This window comes from Manacus candei, unplaced genomic scaffold, assembly GCF_025592945.1.
Source record: "Manacus candei isolate 608988 ecotype Guabito, Panama unplaced genomic scaffold, ASM2559294v1 h1tg000025l, whole genome shotgun sequence".
NCBI lineage: Eukaryota > Metazoa > Chordata > Aves > Passeriformes > Pipridae > Manacus > Manacus candei.
The window spans coordinates 7,581,459-7,602,043 of record NW_026138073.1 but is presented as its reverse complement, the minus strand read 5'-3'; the positions used below and the strand labels follow the sequence as shown (position 1 = coordinate 7,602,043).

General features: G+C 44.4%; 1 protein-coding gene across 15 annotated transcripts in view; it reads right to left on the bottom strand.

Moving 5' to 3' along the window:
- The window catches only part of CADPS (calcium dependent secretion activator), a 211,905-nt gene that overhangs the window by 99,650 nt on the left and 91,670 nt on the right, over positions 1–20,585 (bottom strand). For all 15 annotated transcript variants that reach the window (XM_051788784.1, XM_051788785.1, XM_051788770.1 and 12 more), the window contains exons 7-9: positions 14,014–14,125; positions 9,800–9,939; positions 7,730–7,796 (exon numbers count right to left, since the gene is read on the bottom strand). In XM_051788784.1, the coding sequence (XP_051644744.1) occupies positions 7,730–7,796; positions 9,800–9,939; positions 14,014–14,125 (319 nt within the window). The remainder of the gene's footprint in view (positions 1–7,729; positions 7,797–9,799; positions 9,940–14,013; positions 14,126–20,585) is intronic.

The window sequence follows — 20,585 nt, the reverse complement described above, 5'->3', positions numbered from 1 at the left end:
CAAGAGTGACACCCTGTCACAAACAATGTGAGCTAAATTGCTAGGTGCCAGTCATATTAAAGCAATCTTAAGATCCCACTGATCTCGGCAGTTGTTGTCATCAGTGCTGTAAATGGCAGCTCTCACTCCTCTGAGGTACCATCTGCATGACACGATACATTCAATGTCAGGCTCTTGACGGAAGCCGACTCAGCTGCGGGGGCTCTGCCAGGCTCCCGAATCGCCTTTAGGAGCCCATCAGGCCGCATCAAGACCCCGCGTGTACTCGGCGTGCTGCGATCTGGATGGTCGGCGAGAGGCTCGTCCAGGGAGGAGGAGAGGAGAGGATTCTCCGTGCCCCAGGCTAGGAACTCACGGGGAAATTTACTGTCAAATGATTTCAAATGACTTTGTTAAGGTTGTGTCACATCCTGGATGCCTGACGTAATTTTATTCGTCTGGACATTTTCTTGACCTCTGGAGGAAACTTTTAAACTCTAGTGGGTGGCAAAGAGTCGTGCTTGTCATTTTTTGGAAGTTGGGAGACATCCTGAAAGGTGGGAGCATGGCTGGGCTGAGGGTTTTGCCCTCTAACTCCAGCCAAATCTCTCGGCTACAAAGACACATGCAGCCCTTATTTTGGTGACATCTATCACTAATAAAATGTAATTTATCTAAGTCGGGAGACCCATCTACTGGCACAGTGTCTCCCAGCCGCCGCTCGGTTTATTGCTGCCCTCTATGGGTTTCTGCTCACTGCCAGCCTGCTCCAGCAGCCCTGCCTGCACCGTGCCTTCCTCCAGGAACAGCTCCAAGAGCCACCTAAGAATAAACCCTATCATTAACACATTTGTGGGAGTAAGACTAAAAGTGATGCTTTAAGCATCTTGCATCCTCCTTAAAACTACCAGCACTGACGAAAGATTGACAAGTAACAGACCAATAGCAGGAGCACACCAGTGCATATTCCATGCTCTGAACTTTGCATGCCTACCATCGTACCGGCAACACAAAAATTAAAAAGATTAACAAGAAGAAACCTAAAAATAACCCAGTGCCCCACAGCACAACATTCAGACTCCTGCAGTGTTCATTCAGTTGTACTTGCAGTATACTGCTGCCATCTCCTGGAGAAACTTTGGAACGTACTTGATTAATGAGAAACTCCTGGAGATCTCATCTGAGAGGTAAGGATTTGATTTCCCTGCGTTAGACAGCCAGAACTTCAGAGACTGCATGATAAATTCAATTCCTGAAATAAGTGCTAATTACGCTGATGTTGATTGAAAACATTAATACCACTAATGTTTTTTTTTGCTTCTCCTCTACGCTCTACAGCAACAGGTAAAATTCATTCAGTAGTTCAGCTGCTGCTTCTCTGACCCTGAACACAAGGTCTGAACTTCAGGCTCTTCTTCATATAAAAGTAATTCCGCTCCTATTTGAACCCAGAAAATACTCTTCATCCCTATCAAATAGCCAACCATACCAACACAGCAGTAATGCTCAGAGCTTGTACTTCTCATGTTAAAGGTCATAAAAGGCAGATGTAGACTGTAGGCTCTGGTGGAGCCATCCTGGGACAGAGGTCTCTCCTGTTAGCATGCACATGATTTCCTTTAAAGAAGATGCCCTACACTGTTAGTAGAAGAGACCTCTAAGACAAACCTTCAAGTTGGTCTATAACATGTAGTAAGCCAGGGCTCACCTGTGTTCACCTCATATTTCTTTCTCTACTCACATAGCTCAAGGGCAAAGCCCAAGCTCAGGAATGCTGCAGAGCCTGCTGGCACGAGCAGGCTAGGATCAGGCTGGAAGGAGGACACGGCTATTGATGGCCTCTGGAAGAGGTGCCAACTGTGCCAAGCAGAGTGCCTGCACCTCAACAACTCAAGATACTGACTTCAAGGACTGGCTAACCAGCCTGTGTGCCCTATCCTGCTGCCCAAAGCATTTACTGCTTGGGGTCAGAGAGAAGCTGGTGCCATGGCTACTGGTGCAATGTGGCTCCTTCCATTTACAAACAGTGGTAAAGCAAAACCCAAGAAAATGAGATTCTAGAAGACTCGGTATGTCATGGTTATGCTTCACTGCTGAACAGCACTGTAGGGTCAAGTGGAGATTGCAGTTGCCTTTCATCAGTCCTCTAAAATGTTGTGCTTTACAGAGCCTCCTTTATGTAGAAGCTCAGAAGTGGCCAGACAAGTGAAACAGTTAATAGCACAAATTAATCTTACAGCCTGCTGAGTTCACACTGAACCATAGCTGAGTATGAGAGCGAGCGAGCAGATGGGACGGGCAAGATGAATGGTTTGAGTAATTGGAAAAAACACAGATACAGAGAGGAAACTGAAGGAAGACAGAGGAAAAATCTCTGCCCAGTGAGGGACAAACTCTCAAAGCAGCTGGGATTTCATCCAGGGACTCGATGAGGGCCAGAAAAGGAGCATCTAAGGAAGCTGAACTGAGCGAAACTAAAAGAAGGGAACTAATCCAAGGCAGTCCTGGCTGGTTCATTACAAAAGAGGGAAAATGCTTTGAGAAATAATTTGAGACAAAAGAACATAAGGAAAAGGAAGTGGGGGAAAAGAGAAAGAGACAAAGAAATTCAGGAAAGGGGAAGAAGAGAGCGGGAGACAAATGCCAAAGTTCAGTATTCCCAGGCTGCTAAATTAAATCTGACTTTCTTGGCACTTGACCATATTCTGTCACCAGCTATATAATCCAACTGATTAATAAATACAGTAGATATGCATTAACCAGTCCTGACTTCGTCCTTGTTTCTCCAGCAGAGACTCCTGCTCTAGCGAGCACTGCTTTCCCCAGGATCCTGCTCAAACCTGTTAATTGTCATGCCTCACACTCTGAGCTCAGTCATTCGCCTCCCCCTTTCTCACTGTTGACACAACGCCGCCCTACTTGGGTTAAATTCTTAAATGGACCTTTCCTAGATTAACAGCATGCATTTTGTCCCAAGGGAGAGAAACCGTGCGAAGATACTGCCAGCTGTAATACAGCTTTACACTTTGATGGCAGACTCTTGTCCTCTGGTTGCAGCTGTATGTTGCCTCCCGAGCCCTTTCCTGACACAAATGAGCAGAGGAAATGATCCAGCTTAAAGAAAAAAAAAGTGAAAACAACATAGATTTCACATCTCAGCACATCCATTCAGCTCTAAAAAATTGCACATAGCAGTTGTCTCAACTTCTTTCTTCAAGCAGGTGTGGGTGCTCTCCTGGGGTAGGGCTGCGTGGTGGGAAGGTGTCCCACGTGAGCATGGATGGGATGTGCAGGACCTATCACAGGCAGATGTAACAGGCTGTGGCATCTGTTTAACCAGCAGTTTCCAGACATTTTGTAAGTATCATCATACTCAAGATTTCTCAAGAATCACTACCTATGCCTAGTTTTCAGCAAGGGTCTAACAGAAAACATGATTTAATATGATTATGGGGACCAGTCAATGGGTCATTTACCTTGGCTTGAGGACCACAGTCTAGGACTGCTGGTGTGCAACACTGCAATTCTGCTGAACTATTTTCAAATTCTGGTGGTTATTCAGAGTTACCGAACACTTACTTCATTTCAATTTAACCCGACTCAGCTGAGTTTTGCTAAAAGCATGAACTGTCACTGTTAGTCTAAATTATACTGAGTTTAGGGGTCTGTCACTAGAACAATAGATCCAGGCGTAGACACTGCAACTGGTTTTAATCTGTAGAGAGTTGATCTGGTTCCAACAACATTCTGCAAACACCATCAGACACAATCAGCTGAAAACTGCTTCAAGCTACACAGCAGACATGTCATCCAGGTACCATGGAGTGTTACTTCCCATATGCTGCCAGAGCACAGAAATGGGGTTATGACAAGAGAAGAACAGATTCAGTCTGAAATCTCAGTGTAATTAATTCACTTGCCCTTAAGAATCATTATAAGAAATTTCTATCGCAAAGCCAGCAAACCCACCAGAACCAGCCATGGTGTTGTTGCCAGTACAGCACGTTAGACCTTGCAAAGAATTAATATAAGCTCTGTCAGCTATCAAAAATCCTAGCCTTTGCATGATCAAGGGTCTAACTGGCAAACTGGTTGAAATTTGTATGCTGTGCTCAGGCAGCTGATACAGCAACTCAGGGAACACTTAAAACATCCACAATGGATGTACATTTTCTTTCCTAACCAGTCATGGAGAACTTTGCCCTAAATAGCTCCATTGCTTTTGCTTACCACTGCCACTGGCATTACGGTTGCCTTTACGAAGCATTTTCCTCACTTGTGATGCTGCCGACCATTTCCATCCAAGCTCAGGGCCATATTCTGCCATCACTTTCACACTGCATATCTCAGGATTTAAAATTAGGCAAGTAACGAGTCTCTGCCATGTAATTTACATCTAATCAGTATTCTGCTCTTCTGCTGCTCATCTCGAAGGGTGTCTACGAGAAGGGTGGGCAGCATGCAGAGAGGACTGCGATTCATTTGGAAAACTAACCCCTCTTAATGCATGGATTCGTGCTGGAGGAGCACACACACCAGCTCTGCCAACCATGTCATGCTGTAAACCTTCCCCGAGGGGTTGAGCCAAGTCCACCCAGCAAGGCAGGTGCTGGAGAGGTGAGGCTCAGGTCTAGAAATGGCACAAAGGAACTGCTCACACCCACTATACCCAAACAAATCACTCCACTCCTGTATAACCCTTGCAGTTACACAGACACAGAAGGTGCGAGGGATTATTCCACCCAAATTACAAGGCACTTACTGCTCCTTTCCCCTTCTCCCCAGGGCTTACACAAGCCAAGTAGCAGTGGAAGCGCTCCCAGCAGAGCTCCTTTTCCTCCATACGCGCGCAAAGCCTCCGTTCATGCCGGCGAGGCATCGCTGACACAAAAGAGACAAACTGCCATCAACACCTTCCTCCCTGGTGCCGCCCATGCAGTTTGGCACCTTTGTGCCTTGTTTAAATGGTTATGAAGAGTTTAAGTATTTATTACCACGAATTTCCTAACTGCTGGTACCAAAAGGCAGAGTGGTACCACCCAATAGCACTGAAGGTATCGAGGCTGTGTCCATTTGAAACAGGGAGAGAGGGGTAGGAGAGGGCATAAGATCAGGAGGAGGAGGAGGTTACTCTGCAAAGCAAGCAGAGAGGAGACAGGGCTGCAACAGAAGATGCTACAGGTAAAGGACAGAGACAAGGGATCAGAAATAAAATATTCAGTTATTCATCCAAATGTATAGCCTTGACCTCCTGGCACTGTCATGGACTGACCAGACCATTATATCCCAAAGGGACTTTATGCTTTGGACTCCATGTCTCAGCTCTGCTGCAGGCAGGAGCCTGGTGTGGATGAGCAAGCTCCTGAAAGAGGGGCTGCTCCTTGTCCATTCTCTACATAACAGAGCCAGCTCACCTTCCTGTGGGGGTTATTTTCTGTCTGTGGTTTAGCAGAGTTCAGAGCATCCTGGACATCAACACCTTTACTGCCAATCCCTGCTCGTATCAGCACCCATCCTTTGCATTGCATGAAAAGCAAATGACAAACATACGGACAGCAAAGTATTTTTATTCCATCTTTATTGCCTGCTGACATGTTCAATATGCTCAAACTACATCTGAGGGACTGCATAGAGAGTGTTTCTTGTTTATATTTGATGTACGGCAGAACACTTTACATTGCACCAAATGTTGAGCAAACGGTAACATAACAGAGAAGCTGCAGTGGCAGCTGGAATTTCTGAGGTGGGCTAGAGAGACTCTCTGGGGGCAAAAGTCTGCTCATCTTATTCAAATGAATTGCTTTTCTGGCCAAATTCTGCTCTGATATGCCAACTGACGAATACAGACCTAGTAACATGAGAAAACATGGAATAACTCTGAGAGCTTCGATTCCACAGCAAGCTGAAGAATATATAGCAGCTGAAAACTAGAGAAGCAAATGCAACCACACTGAATGGTCAAAGGAAAGGCTCCTTAAGAGAGACAAGGGAACCCACATCCAAACCTGCAAACCCTTGCACAGAAGAATGTCAACAGATTTACTTATGGGAGAAACCGTGTCAGGAAAGATGATTCTCTGCTTTGGAGAATCCTTGTTCACAGGAAAAAAAAATTGAGAACTTGATCTAAAAGGACTGAATTGTCTTTCAGGGAAAAGCAATACCGGTTGCTCTACAGGTAATCACAGACTGCCACAGCACTTCTAACTTCATTTCAGAACATAATAAAGGAAACATACAGAGCAAAGCAATCCTTCAGTCTCTGCCAAAGAACAGGGTCAGTGCATAATGTCCCCAAAAGGAAAGAGGGATGAAGGCATCTCCTGTGGCTGCTCTACACTAACTTGCCCATCTCTGTGGCCATTTTGACCCCATGTGGAGTCCAAAATGAGCACTTAACCTGTCCCTGCTGATCACATTTGTTTATTGGACTAGGTACTCAACAGGTCTCTCCAAATAGCCTCCTACTTATTTGGGTCACGCATATCATAAATCCCCTTTACTTCCCAAGGATGGGTTTTCTTATCTGCCCCACAATTTAGTGCTATGGAAGCCAGCAGTGATGGACAAATGGGGAATGAATGCAATTAAGTTTCCTACTGAGACAGCTGAACTTGGAGCAATAATTAACACAAACCAAACTAGCCAGTTTACAGTAGGTGATTTAGGACCAGAGAAGCCAGCTGTGTAAGGTGAAGATGGACTGCCTGGACTCCTGCCCTTACCAGCACAGGACAGCCAGCACACAAGCACGCTCCATGCCACCTGTGGAGCCAGGTGCACCTGGTTTACACCATCTCTGTTCTTACATAGAGGTGAAATCCCTGCTCCTCTGCAGCAGACCTGCCATCTGCTTCAGTAGCAGCAGGATTTCACCCTTTGACTTGATCACTTTAGGTCTGTGCTGGCACAAGATCTCAGTTGGATCCCATGTTATTTCATCAGAGCATTTCTGTGTTGCTTTCATACAGGACTCTGTACAAAGTTTTTATATCTCACAGTTGGAGACAACATAGCCTGGGAGTCTAGAGAGAATGAAGAGAGAGATGGACCCAAGAGGACTCCGTGGCTTTCTCAGGTTGGTGTGAGATGGATCACTCACACTGGGGCCACACGCAGTGGTTTCAGCTGCCACTGGAAGGTGAGGGAAGATCTAACACACAAAGTATTGATCAGATCTTTTTAGGTCACAGAGGACATCTATCTGTTTCCTTGAAATTCTTAATCATGGTCAAATACACAGGTCTACTGAAACTGGGGGGGGCAGAAAGTGAAAGAAAGAAAAAAGGAGAAAAGGAAGACACTGCAAAATGATCAATGAGAGCTGTAGACAATGAGAAGCAATAATAAATGTGAAGGCAAGATAAACATCAAGAACAATATGCTGACTGATGTAGCCAGTGATGAAACTTCTGTAGATTTGAGCGGGCTCCAAATTTAACCTGGAGGCTCAGAAAAGAGCATCTACACCCAAGAACCTCCAGCCAAGACAGACTGAGCTTCCTCCTCACCTCATTAATTCCTCACTAAAATTGAATCACCATTTCATCAAGCATTCAGGAGCATCTGGAAACTCACAGCTGGGATATCCTTGAGAACGTGTATATGCTTAGAAAAAAATCCATGACTTAACACACACCCTACAGAGAACCACAGCTCAGCATCAATCACAAGGCACCAAAAATCACCAGAGGAATGACTTAAATATTTCATGTTGTGATTTAAGATCACTTCTAGTTACATCTGTTACCTGGACCAGGACAAAGAATCGTTTCTTCCATCTCTTCCAAACATTTTTTCCAATGGCCCATAAATACCTAGGAGAAAAGAACAGGTGAATTCATTACACAAGTAACTATCTGTTGTTCTCTTGTTTTTCAGTGTATTTTCTTTACACCTAGAAAATGAAGTTATTGCATGAGCAGGACTAATTACAAGACTCTCAAGCCCAGCAGCATTCACAAATGTGTTTATTTCTAGCCTGAACAAATATCCTGTAAAGAAAGTGACACAAAAAGCTTCTAAAGACTCGACATTACACAGTATTAATTCTCTCTTTCCCTTTGTCTTTCTCAACTTGCTCATAATTTGAAGCACTTTGATGCCAGGGAATAGATACAACATGGTGAGATGGGCAAAGACTACATTTGCAACGGAAGAATTAAGGGAGAGAAATCCCTAATGTTAATTTAAGACTTCACAAAACCATTTGGCTGAGGGGAGCTGCCAAACAGAGGGATACTTTCTACATCAAACCCACTGCTCAGGATCCCAGTATCCACTGGACTGACTAAACAGGACACTTTATTGAACAGCTGAATTCCTAGAAATTGATTTGCTACAGATTATTCAAGCAAACTGAATAATTTCTCAGCAGGAGTGAATTTACTGTTTTCTAGAAAGGAAGAATTAACTTTTAAAATTAATGTCAAAATAAGCATTTAATCTCTATGATGAAGTGGCCACTGTGACACAGACAATGGCAAAACTAGTGGCAGCACCACGCTAATAATAAACACAAGGATATTATTCAGCATTAATATGTTTTATGTATCATTAAATTACTTTTTTTCTGGCTCAAGAAATAGAAAAACACTTCATTTTGGTTATGGTAGGGGTTCCTTATACCAGAAGAGATCCAGCATACTCTTGATGAACGTTTAAGCCACAAAATTCCAAGTGATGCTGATGTGGGCACTGAGTCCTTGGCTAGTCCAAGAATAGGGTAATAATTGTCCTTTTTGCTATTGCTGCTAATATCAATAGAAAGACAACCTCAGTTCTGGCAGCAAGCTGATGTTACAAACCTCAAAGTTTTAAGCAGCATTATACAAATCAAATGTTAGTTGAAGAAAGCTTGAGAATGGCCCTGCTGTCATGTGCAGTCAAGGAAACAAGCAGGACAGGGAATCTGTCTTCTCTGACTTTTGGTGTCTGTGATCATAGTGGAAAAATTAAGCTTCACACATGGCTATTGGTTCTGATCTCATCAGCAGAGAAGACAGGATGAAGAAGAATTAAAGAGGATGAGGGATCTAAACCACAACTAATGGATTGAATCTAACAAAATGCTATGAAAATAAAAATGAAATGACGTCATTTTCATAGCACCAAAAACATACTGGAGAAAGAGTTAATCCAAACAATGACTTTCCTGAACATTTTCAGTTTTTTTCACATCCTGAGCTCTGAAGAACAAAGAGAGGGAAGCCTTGCCAATGGCCTTAGCTAGACCTTCCCAAGGATGATCTTTGTAACTGTACGAAGGTAGAAGCAGTCAGGGACCTCTATGGTCCCAGAGACTCTCACACTGACTCCTGGAGGGAAGAGGTTTCTCTTTTAACCTTCCAGATCATTAGTCCTGCTCCAGGCAACTGCTATTTAATTGTGTTGTATTTCTCAGTATAAATAATGGTGACCACACTGGGGTTTATTTCAAGCAGAACATGCATTGCACGTGTGGTTCTGAGCAGCCAATACAAGAAAACAAAGACTAACTTAGAAAATTATATTATTCTCAGCAAGAGAGTTGGGCAGTTCACCTATTATTTCTTCACAGGGAAAAGCATAACTAGCAATTTCCTGATGAATACTGTTTAAAATTTAAACTGTTTAGCTCATTCGGATTAAAAAAGACTATGCTAAGAATATGGAAAGTGCACTAAAAAGGACTGAACTAATGCCATTTTTATATTTATCTTTCTCTTTCACCTCCTGTGAACTTGAGAAAAAGAGTTTCTCTTTCAGAATCTTAAAAAAAAGAGAAATTTCCTAATGCACACTCAAAACAAAATGAGTTCAGACGGAGACAAGTGTTTACCCAGAGTGCTTCATGTTCTGAGGCTTATCCATTCGCACGGCAAGCTTGATCTTCAGGTCTTGATCTGGGCAGTTTTTGGAAACAGTCATTTTGTGCCACTCTGACTGCTTTGGGCTATTAGGAGTAGGATGGAGAACAACCTGTAAGAATTAAAACCAGCAATGTTAAAGAGAAATATTATTCACAAAACGGGGTTTAATGGGGAACAGGAACACATCAGATGAGCTATTTTTGACCTAAAAGTCAGTCTGGATATGTCTATTCACATCAGTGAGGATGGACAGCTTTTTACTGCTTTCTTAAAGTACATCTTATTATTTTGGAATTAGGTCATGTATTCTTTGGTTCCTCTATCAGCTCATGGAGCTGTGCAGACAGAACCTCATTATCATCTCCTGTCATTTATGGAAAGATTGTGGTAAACGAATTTGCAACTGTCCAGGTAAATCAGTCTAGACATGATGGTGGACTGATGTGATTAGCAAAGCAGCGACAAGTTTTTTTGCTGAGATTGCCCACTGCAATCGCCCACTTTCAGACTTGTACAACCTGGACAACCTCCAGCCTCCCTGATACCTCCCACATGAGGTGTGCTGTTTTCAGGGCTCAAAAACCTCTACCTACAATGGTTCATCTACTGCTATTATCAAGTTGTGAGAAAGCTGGCTTGATTATTTACTGCGATGACTGGATAAAGTAGGCAACAGACAGGCTGCTGTGTCTGACTGTGCTATGACAGCAAATCAAATCTGCAGTGAGGAAATTATGGGAGGGTCTCCAGCAGGGGCACATCAGTGCAACACCACTGCAGATGAATACCAGTGCAAGTGCTTGGCTCAAAGTAACTGAAAGGCTGCAAGAGGTGAATAATCTTTCCTGATCATAGCTGTGCTTTTCTCACTCATTCATCACCACTGCTAAGCTGAGCAGCTCTCTCAGAGAGTAAGGTACAGAGTATTCTCCCAGAACTAAACCACACCGACCATCTTCTTCTGGTGTTTTCATATGTGTCCTTTTAGGTGGTCTAACCTTCTTCCTCCTCCACCTATTGTCCTTCTGATGCTTTCACTCTCAGAGGTCTTTCACTCTCAGAGGTGACTTTGCCTGGCACAAATTCATTCAAGTTTCCGCTCCTATGTAGTGAGATGAATCTCCTTTAAATCCATCAACCATTATGCATGCCAATTGTTTTACAAATGGCAGTGTTCATCCTCGTTAAATGATGTGCTGCCATCACTCATTCCTTGCTCATGCTTTGTCCATGCTCCTGCCAAGCTTCTGCCCAGACTATAATCTTGTATTCCTCTGCTCTTCAACTTTACTGCTGATGCAACAACCTAAGGGCTGTTTTCCACTAAAATATCCTTGACACTATTACCCTCTGATGAATAACTCTAAAACTTACTTTATTGCCTCCTCTAAAGCCTGAGGTAAATATCAGTAGATTCTCAAGTTCACCCTTATTCATTAATGTTATTTATCACTTCTTTTATTGAATTGCTTTCTCTGGCAGGAATCTGAAGCTGATATTAGTCACATAGATAACTGAGCATAACCAGTCTGTACTGCATCACTCTTGGAAAAAAATACATTTAAGCAAATCCTGAAGATGAGAAGCGAGTTCTCCATACGGGGTGGGGGGTTTTGGAAACATTATGGACCCAAACTGAGCAGTATCCAAGGAATCCCACTTAAAGGCAGGTCATGCAAGCACATACACTTGAGCTAAACCGCACCTCTTAGCGAGGCAGCAGCCACTCAAGGTCTTTGGAATGCTCTCCACTTTGATTTCTAACTCTTTTTCATCAAAAGGCACATAAACTTTCCTCAGTGGTGTTGTAATTCACAGCTCTTCCCCTCCTTCCTCTCAGTAGATGAAGTATTGGCATGGCTGAAATCCATGGGAGCCCTGCCACTGGCTTCAATAGGGCCAGGATGTATTCCCATGCCTTTAGCTGCCCATCCAGCAGGCTGTAAGGCTTGGGAGCATTTTTCAGCTCCTTTGGATAAAAGTGGCGAGCTGAGGATTGGCGGCCGGTTGCCAATTTAACGCTCGCAATAGAAAGTGGGCATTGTACCCGCCTGGCAGAGCACAAAGCCACTGCTCAAAGGGCGCCTGAGCAGGGGTGTTTTGTGTATAAAACCTGCTTCCCTTCTCTCTCCATGCAGACAGGTTCCTGCCCACTCCAACAGCTAAACCAGGGGCTTAACACGTTCCCGGTTTCATTGTTACATTAAAGAAGAAATCTTGATGCAGCCTGAGCAGACACGCGTCATCTCTCGGCCGCTCCGGGCACACTGAGCATCCCTTTGAAGTTTGGCTGACTGAAAGCACTGGTGGCCACGGGCCAGGGGGAGTCACTGCCAGCTCCCCACACTTGCCACTGCTGGCCCATGTCCTCTGGCCCACAGAAACTCAGAGCTGAGGGATGTTTTCCTGCTGGACCAGGAATGAAAGCGTATTGGTAGGGCTTGCTCATCAGCATTTCAGGGCAAGGGGGGTTGCTTTGGGGCCTGACATCTTTCTCAGAACAACATGCACAGTTAATTGCTTCCCGAGACCAGCAAAGTCAGCAATGTTCATGGCTGCCAGTGGAAACAAGACTTACAAAGCAAGTGGGTCTGCACCGGGTGTAACCACTCAGGAGAAAATCCCTGAATGGCATCGTGGCTGGCTGGGTGAAAAGCTCTGCTCAGCATGCCACAGCGGATAAAGGCAGGGTGCCAGGCTGTTTGAAGTAGGAGGTTTTGAAAATAATCCTGAAAATATTATGATGCTGTGCAGCAAAAACAACTGTAGGTCTTCAGCTGGAGTATTGCAGCCTACTGGGGTCATCCTCCTTGTCAAAAAAAGGAGGAGGACAGGATAACGGGAAGGGTCAAGGTGTGGATGAGGAAAGCCTGAAGGGGCTGTGACACTCTTAAAAGAGAAGAACAAAGGATGCTACAGAAATGTGAAAACACAAACAGTTGAAGTGAACATGGATTACATGAGACAACACTGCATGCACTGCTCTGCGCTATAAAGTTATAAATTAAACCAACAGCTCACTAGGACCTGGAAGAATGTTTGGCATTTTTATGAACAGAATTAATATAAACCCATGTTAATTAGGCAAAATGTTGTTGTATAGACAGACTCTCTTGTGTCAAGACACAAGTAGCCATGGAGGTAGCAAGAAACATCCCAACAGGTTAGTCCATAATTGGAAATATTGCACTTGGGCTTGCCACAGGATCAGTGGCTTTCCTGGCCATGGATTTCTTGGACATAGCCATGTAGACAGAGTGGTGAGCAAGGTGTGCTGCAGAGATGGGCAGACAGAGCCCAGGTTGTTCCAGGTCGTGTTGAGCCCTCTTACCCTGAACTGATTTTCATGGGGTCTTTAACATTCTGATCTCTCAGCCTGAGAAGCTGAGGAAGGCATAACAGGGAGTTTGCTGTCACTTATGCCTGAGGCCAACACAAATTATACAGCTGGAAAAAATCCATGGAGACAACTGAAATGCCCCAAAGCCACAGATATTCTGGAGCTGTGGGCTGTAGCGACGAAGGGCCACCAGTCCCAGGGCACTGGTTTAGGGGCCACAGGCGCGGGGCAGAGATGGGGTGGGAAGGTTTGCTCTGTGGCCAGTAACCTGCGAATCTGAGCTCTTTGCTATAACACTATTGAGGGGAGCAATGAAACCCCATGTTTTACTCCCCAGTCCAGCCCCACAGAAGCCACCAGTTTGACCACCATCCCCAGGGAACCCAGGGTTCCAAACCTTTTGCAGTGAGTACTGCAGTCAGTGCTTTCAAAAGCTCAGACTGTGCACCGGCTGCTCAGCAGATAGGAGAGCAGCTTAACACTCCCTTGCCAAACTTAAATCCCCTCTTTTTGCTTCAGCATAATCCCCTTTTCTGCCTCAGGAATGTCCATTTCCGTAAGCAACTTCTAAGGCTTTCCGGACTGCCAATATCACACACAAGATCCTCTGCCTTTGCTCAGAGCAGGCACAGCCAGCTGAAATGCTGCCATTAAAAACTCACAACAAAGACAGCATGCGAGATGCACTCCTTTCCAGCAGTGCAGAGCTTGCTTTCTTCCCCCCTCCTGAAGCTTGGCAAAAAAGCAGAGCATGTTGTGCTCCAAAGATATTTCCGTACAGGAGAGATTTCTCTAGAAAAGCAGGGCCAGAAGGAAACATTATTAAACTCAAAATCGCCTTACCCTCCCAAGCTCTTTGTCCTCCAGAGCCAGCACTCCTGTGCTCTCCGTGAACAGCTTCACCTTCACTGCAGGAAGCGCGTGGGTTGTCGTGAAGTCTCCCTGGGTGCCCCAGCTGTGAAAAGAAAGACAAGAGAGATGTTCAGCTCAGCTGCAGGTCAGCACTAACACCGCTTGGGTGTGCAATGGTTAATCCAAAATGTCCTGTCTGACACAAGCTGAAGTGGTTGGGTTGTGTGAGTGACAAAGGCATTAATTATCTTCCTTGGGAAATGTGGGACAGATGTTTGGAAAACCCATGATGATTCTTGAGGGGGAAAAAAAGAGCATTTGGGAGCAGCATGAAAACAAATTTAAGAGAACTTTCTTATTAGAAAGAACAATATGTCTCCTGCAGTGCCAGCCTGTGCAGTCACAAGAGAAGCTGAGGACTGAAGACATCTGCACCCGGGATGTCTGTAATCATTCAGGCCTCTGTTCTTCTCGTGGCCAATTAACCTCTACTTTCCAGACTGATAGCGAGGTTTGGGTTTTTTTGAAGAAACTGTAATTTAACCTAGGTCCTCTTCCAAGTATCAGCCCAGGCCCAGTTTAAATTCAAGCTGTTATGTCTGGAGTAATCCTAGTTTGCTGGAGCTGTGGAGCAGGACACCAGCTCCTTGTGGATGGGATGGTAGTGGCCAGGAAGATGAAACCTCTACAACCACACAATGAACTGAGACCACCGCCTACTATTTGTACTCCATGAGTCATTGCATGGCTTGGAAAGGAGTGTTATGGAGGCAGAATGACCCACGGTGTGTGAAAATGCCCTCTAGACATGCATGTCGCTAAAGGAAAGAGCTTCTGCAGTCACAAGTTGTCCAAGTGCACAAAGAACATGGGGGACCCTGCCAGGACGGTGTTATGAGCAACACCTGTGAGTGATGTGGTGGAACACACACTGCAACCCAGAGTGCTGCAAGTCAGATGAGAGATTATGCCATACCTCACTAACAACTTCTATTTGCCCTCACTCTATTAAAGACACATTCTGTGCTCCAGAAGTATCAATTTATGCTTTGCTCTCCATTGAGCAAATCTTGTCCAACTGAGCTCAGCAGATGAGCATGTTCAGTGAAGAGCTGATTAACAAACTCAGCTTCTTTATCAGCTCTGCTCTAAAGTTTTCTCTCCTGGTGCCACTGATCCACGTTTCATCTTTTATGATGATGCATCAAACTGCCACCAGTGCCAGAGAGCAGAGCTTTGGCATAAATTACCTACAGCACCACAGGTCCAGTCAAGTCCTCTATAATATATCTTTTTCATGTGTGAGCCATCAGCTACGTAATAACTGTTTTAAGCATAAGAACCAAGAAACAACTTTATTTTCTAATCACGGTTTAGGTCACAGGTTATGTTTTCTCTCTTAAAAAACTGCGTCGTCACCAGGAGGGAAAGCAGGGAGATAATCTTGCTTTGGGTAAGAGGCAAAAGTAAGAAAATATCCAACCTTACGCTGTGTACTTTGACAGCATCTGCTTTATAGAACTCATATCGCTGTTTACTATTAAAAAGCTCTTATTTGCTGAAGCATTCCCAGACCATATGTTATCAACAAATGTTACTAACCAAATACAAACAGTAATTTTCATTAGGTTTCCTTCATGAGAACAACATTAACCACAAAGGGAATAAATGTTTCAAATGACAGTAAACATACATAGCAAACCCTTGACAACACTGTGGCGCTGACACATTCATACCCCCAAAAGCCCTGAAAAGATCTGCACCAGCCAATGGAGACCATCAGAAGTTGGGTTTTGTGCTGGTTGGAGCCTGTGGTGATGTCATTAGTTGCCATAGTGATGTTCAGCATAAGGCCATAATTCATGTCACTGAAATATCATTTGTATTCAATCTAAGTACCCAGTTTATCTGGGCTGTGTATTACGTTATTGTTGAGAAAATTAGCTCTGGATGGTAGCTAGGTATTAGGATCTTCTGAGGGACTAACAATGTAGTGGTTTAATTTCCATATTTAATCGCTAAGCAGGTTATCACTGCAGGAGTTCATTTGTTGGGAAAGTGCCTTGGGACTCATTCTGGACAAATCTCACAAAGTAGCCATGCTATCTTGTACCCTATCACAGAGTTTGTGCTGATGCTCCAAAGCAATAAAACTTTTGCAAATGAGGACAAATAAATGTCATTCTGGCCAAAAAGAGATTTACATGCACACATATATATATATATATATATATGTTTGTGTATATACACATGTCACAAAAAAAGAAGCACACAAGCAGAAAAATCCTGAGAGTACTTTTTCAGTCAAGACCATATCAACTACCTGAATCCCACCTGAACCCCTCAGCCCAGCATTTCTTACTGCCCAGTGCATTCCAAAGCCTGGAACTGATCAAGAAATGCTGCTGTGCACAGGGACTTTACTAGAATCACCGACCTGTTTATGGCATCTCTGCTGTTCCAGTGGTATCACTGGGATCTGCTTGTGTCTCCAGGGTTTCTGCTTAGGCATCAAACTTAGGATGAGCAGCTAAACTCTTCTGGCTGCAAAGAGGTACTAATTTGACAAATGTTGGCCCTTTTACAAGCAAAATAAGGAGATCATCTCTGTGGCCTTTGTGTCTACAGATTCACCTAGAGGTGCCATCACAGTTACTGACCAAAGAGCCCAAAGCGCTGAGAATTTTTCCTGAATGAAACATAAAATGACACATATCCAGAGGATATGAGTGGATAACAAGGAACAAAGGTCAGCTCTTGTTTCCCATTACCTCAATGGGCTCATTTAACACGAAGCACCTGAAGGATGGGCTCACCTGTCTGATTTCAGGAACATTTGGGAGCTCTCACAAGCACTGTCCTCCCTGCCACATGAGGGACAGTGATGCCATTGCCAATGCAGGTGCCAGACTGCTCTGACCAAGCTGCTGTCAGCTGTCTCAAGTGACATGCTGCTGATCTGGCAAACCTTCAGCTTGATGCTACTCAGCCCTTCTGAACTTCTGGCCAAAATTGGTAAGACCAACTAGTCTGCTGATGCCACACCAAGCTCTTACCCTTTCCTGCAGAAACAACTGTCTTCATCCTATGGAACTGCAGTGCTTTACATGCTGATCTTTGGCTGTGGCCTCTAAGGGCTACTGAAATGCAGACACAGCAACTACAAAATTAAATTACCACATAGCTAAAAAGACAAAAGCATTAAAACACCATGGGGCTGCTATGTTACAATGTGTGATTATCATACTACTTGGGATATGAATAAGGTTTGAGCAAAATCCCGTAAGCATCCCTGCTTGAGTCCTGACTGCACTCATGTATCACATGAAAGCAGGCAGGAGGTTCTCTGACTCCAGCTGCTTTTCTCCATGATATCCCACTTATGTGGCCTAATCCTTAACTTTCTCAGCTGTCCTTTAGAGACACTGACTTAGTAATTTCTGTTCAACTTTAGCATGTAAGTTCCTCCACAGGAAATTTTAGCACCCATGACCTTCCTAAAAGTGAACATACACATTTAATACCCAGGAAAATGCATTAAATTTTCTTCATTTGTATACTGTGGTCTCCAGCAAGTCTGCTTAACTCTTGCCTAATTTGAAACATCACTCTTCTTCCATCATTGCTCTTGTAACTTGATGTAGCCAGAACACTGAGGCCTGTGATTTCTATAAATAAAGAACAAGTACAACTGGGTTATATTGCTGGGCCATGAACCAGCCCTGCTAATCAGCTCAGCCTGTCAGTGGGCTAACACAAGAGCAGCTGGAAAGCCATGTGCTTTCCACAGGGTTGACTTTTAAACATGATCCATGACCAGTTCTCATGGGCTTCAAAACTGCCAGAGGATACCTTTTATCCCTCTCCAGATATATTTATTGAAATGGGTTTGGTTGCCAGTTTGCATGAAACAAAAGTGAAAAAATCAGAAAATGAAAGTAAAAATGTTTCCTAAAGGAGAGCTACACTCTTCCCTCAGTGGGTTCACTCCAGGTGTGCACTACAGTCAATGCACACAGCAGTCTCCTGGGACAGATGGTCTCTGCTGAAGATGATGCCCTTCTGCCTTGTTCCCACAAATTCACCACTTAAGTAAAAAAGTCTTGCAGAATAACATTCCTAAATGTTGGTCAGATTTGCACCTGCTTGGTATAGTTTTTCCAGTCTAATCGACTCAGCAGCAGTGCCTGTCCCCTCCCAGGCCAGGAACATGTCCTTGGGAAGGCAGAACACAGCAAGCAGCTGCTTCCATCCCTGCAGGGGCACAGCCACTGAAACCTGCAGCAGCATCCCCTACCCTCCTGCACAGCCAGCTGGCTGTGTGCAGGGGCATGTAGGTCCAGCTGAAAGGCCTTTAATAAATGTGACCATGTCTTGGACAATATTTGCAAGGCCAGCTTAACCTCACTCGCTCTTCTCTGCTGCCAGAGTGGGATCCCATGAGAACAAGACCAGTTGGTCTGGTTGCCTCCCTCCCTGTGCACTGCTGGTACTGGCAGGAGAGTCACGCACTTCTCTTCATCCTCATTCCTCATCTTGTCCCTCCTGGCACTCACACCAGCATGTCTGTGTCCCTCCTGGTGTATTTATGGTTTGGTCCCCAAACTGAGCCAGCTGGTAAAGGGAAGCTCATCGCAAGGGTGGCACAGACATCAGTCTGACAGACACTGCCTGTGCTTTGAGGAAATACAGGTCAGCAAAGTCACCTTTTGCTTAGTGACTGCTTCACGTGGTGTGATGCTTTTAACCCAGCCTTGGTTTTTCAGCTTACTGCAGTGCCTGGCCACGGTGCCTGCCGGAACTGGATCCTGCTCTGACGATGGAATGTTCCCATCCCGCTTCATTGCTGGGAGACTGAAATCCTACACACAGTCTCAACTTAGTTCTTCCAGAAATCCTGTCTAGCAAATGACGGCTTTATTTCTTTAGCACACTCCTTTCCTCCCAGAAGAGATCTTTGCAGGAAACATCCTTAAATCTTAGGCCATAAATCATGTATGCCCACAGCTTGAGCACTGGGAAAAACAGAGTTATAGCAGAAGCATGCCAGGCACTGAGCTAACCTACCTTCATGCAGCTGATGGAGTAGTGCACCTTTTCCTCTAATGTAATGGTAAGGTGTATTTCTTTTTTACATGTTTCTAGAGACACAAGCAAGGAGGAAAATAAATGGTCTTAAAACATGTTTAACAGTACATGAAGAAGCACACAGGAAAGCTTTTTGCTATATTCTCTAATGCTTTACATATACCAGCCATTCAAAAACATCAATTAGAGGCTGACCACCACCATTACCTGTGATCTTTTTGAACTTCCCTTGCCCATACTCTGAGGCTGCAGTTCATTATAATCGAGTGCACACAGACTTAGCTCAACAGCAAAACCTGATGCAGGGATGGCATTAATCCCACCGGGATGAAAACATCCATTTTTAAAAATGAAAAGAACAGTTGGGAACTTCTAGGAACACCATAAACTAGACAGCCCATGTGCTGACCTTTCACAAGCAGGTGCTGGGAGAGCAGACAGCTCGCTCCTTTTTGGGAGCAGTGCTGGTGAGGCACCAAACTGGCAGGGACGCGGCAGCACGGATGTGTCCATGACACGTGGCAGAGGCAGGCTCACACCTGCACCAGCTGGGTCACAAAGCCGTAAGAAACAGAAGTAGGGCATCCCAAGGCCTCTGGGAAAATATGTACTCTTTGCAACTCTCATGGGTAATGGCAATGGATAATATGTTTTTCGTTTGTGTCTTAGGGATTTGAAAAAACCCAAAAGCATAGAAGAATTCAGAATTTTAGGCTCTGCAAGAAAACCCACAGGCTGGGGTCACACAGCTAGAGACCTGTGGAGTGCAGCTCCACACACAACTCTGTTTCAGTGGGAGAGTGCAATAAATCACTGCTAGTTTGGGGATGCTGGATTGGGGATAGCTACAAACTCGTTGGCAGCTTACTGCAGTAGAGCTACAAACCTCAATTGAGGTCAGCTGAATTCTTCTAGAAACATAACCCAGTGGGCAATACAGCATAAATATTGAAAGATAAAAAGGTTATTTAGTCAGAAACAAAACAAGGTGGTGAGTAAAGACACCAAACAAAGCAGGAAGCACTTGCTGCAGATGAAGCAAGGGAGGTGTTGGTTCCTCCCACCAACCACAGCCATCCATTGGCAAAATACCAAGCTATTTAATCCATTTGGTGGGTTTTTTGGGACTGAGTTTGGATTTCACATGCTGTAGAGAGCCTCAAATGGATCTATGGCTCTGAGGAAAGGATTTGATCTTCAGCTGTCAGAAGGTACTGAAAAAAGAGACCAATCACAACTGTGGAAAATCACAAATTTAGGGGACTGTACTATCATGTACAAGCACCCAAGTCACCTGCTTTGGGCTCCTGTTATTACAATAAAGAGAGATCTATTTAATAGTCAGTAGAGTTAGGCCTTAATTTGCCTTATCCCAATTTAGCAAGCAGATGAAATGATGCCTCACCTAAAAGGGTCCCAGTCTTCACTTCTAAAGAGGGATGCTGGAGGTAACTGCTGCGGGTGCAATTAAAATC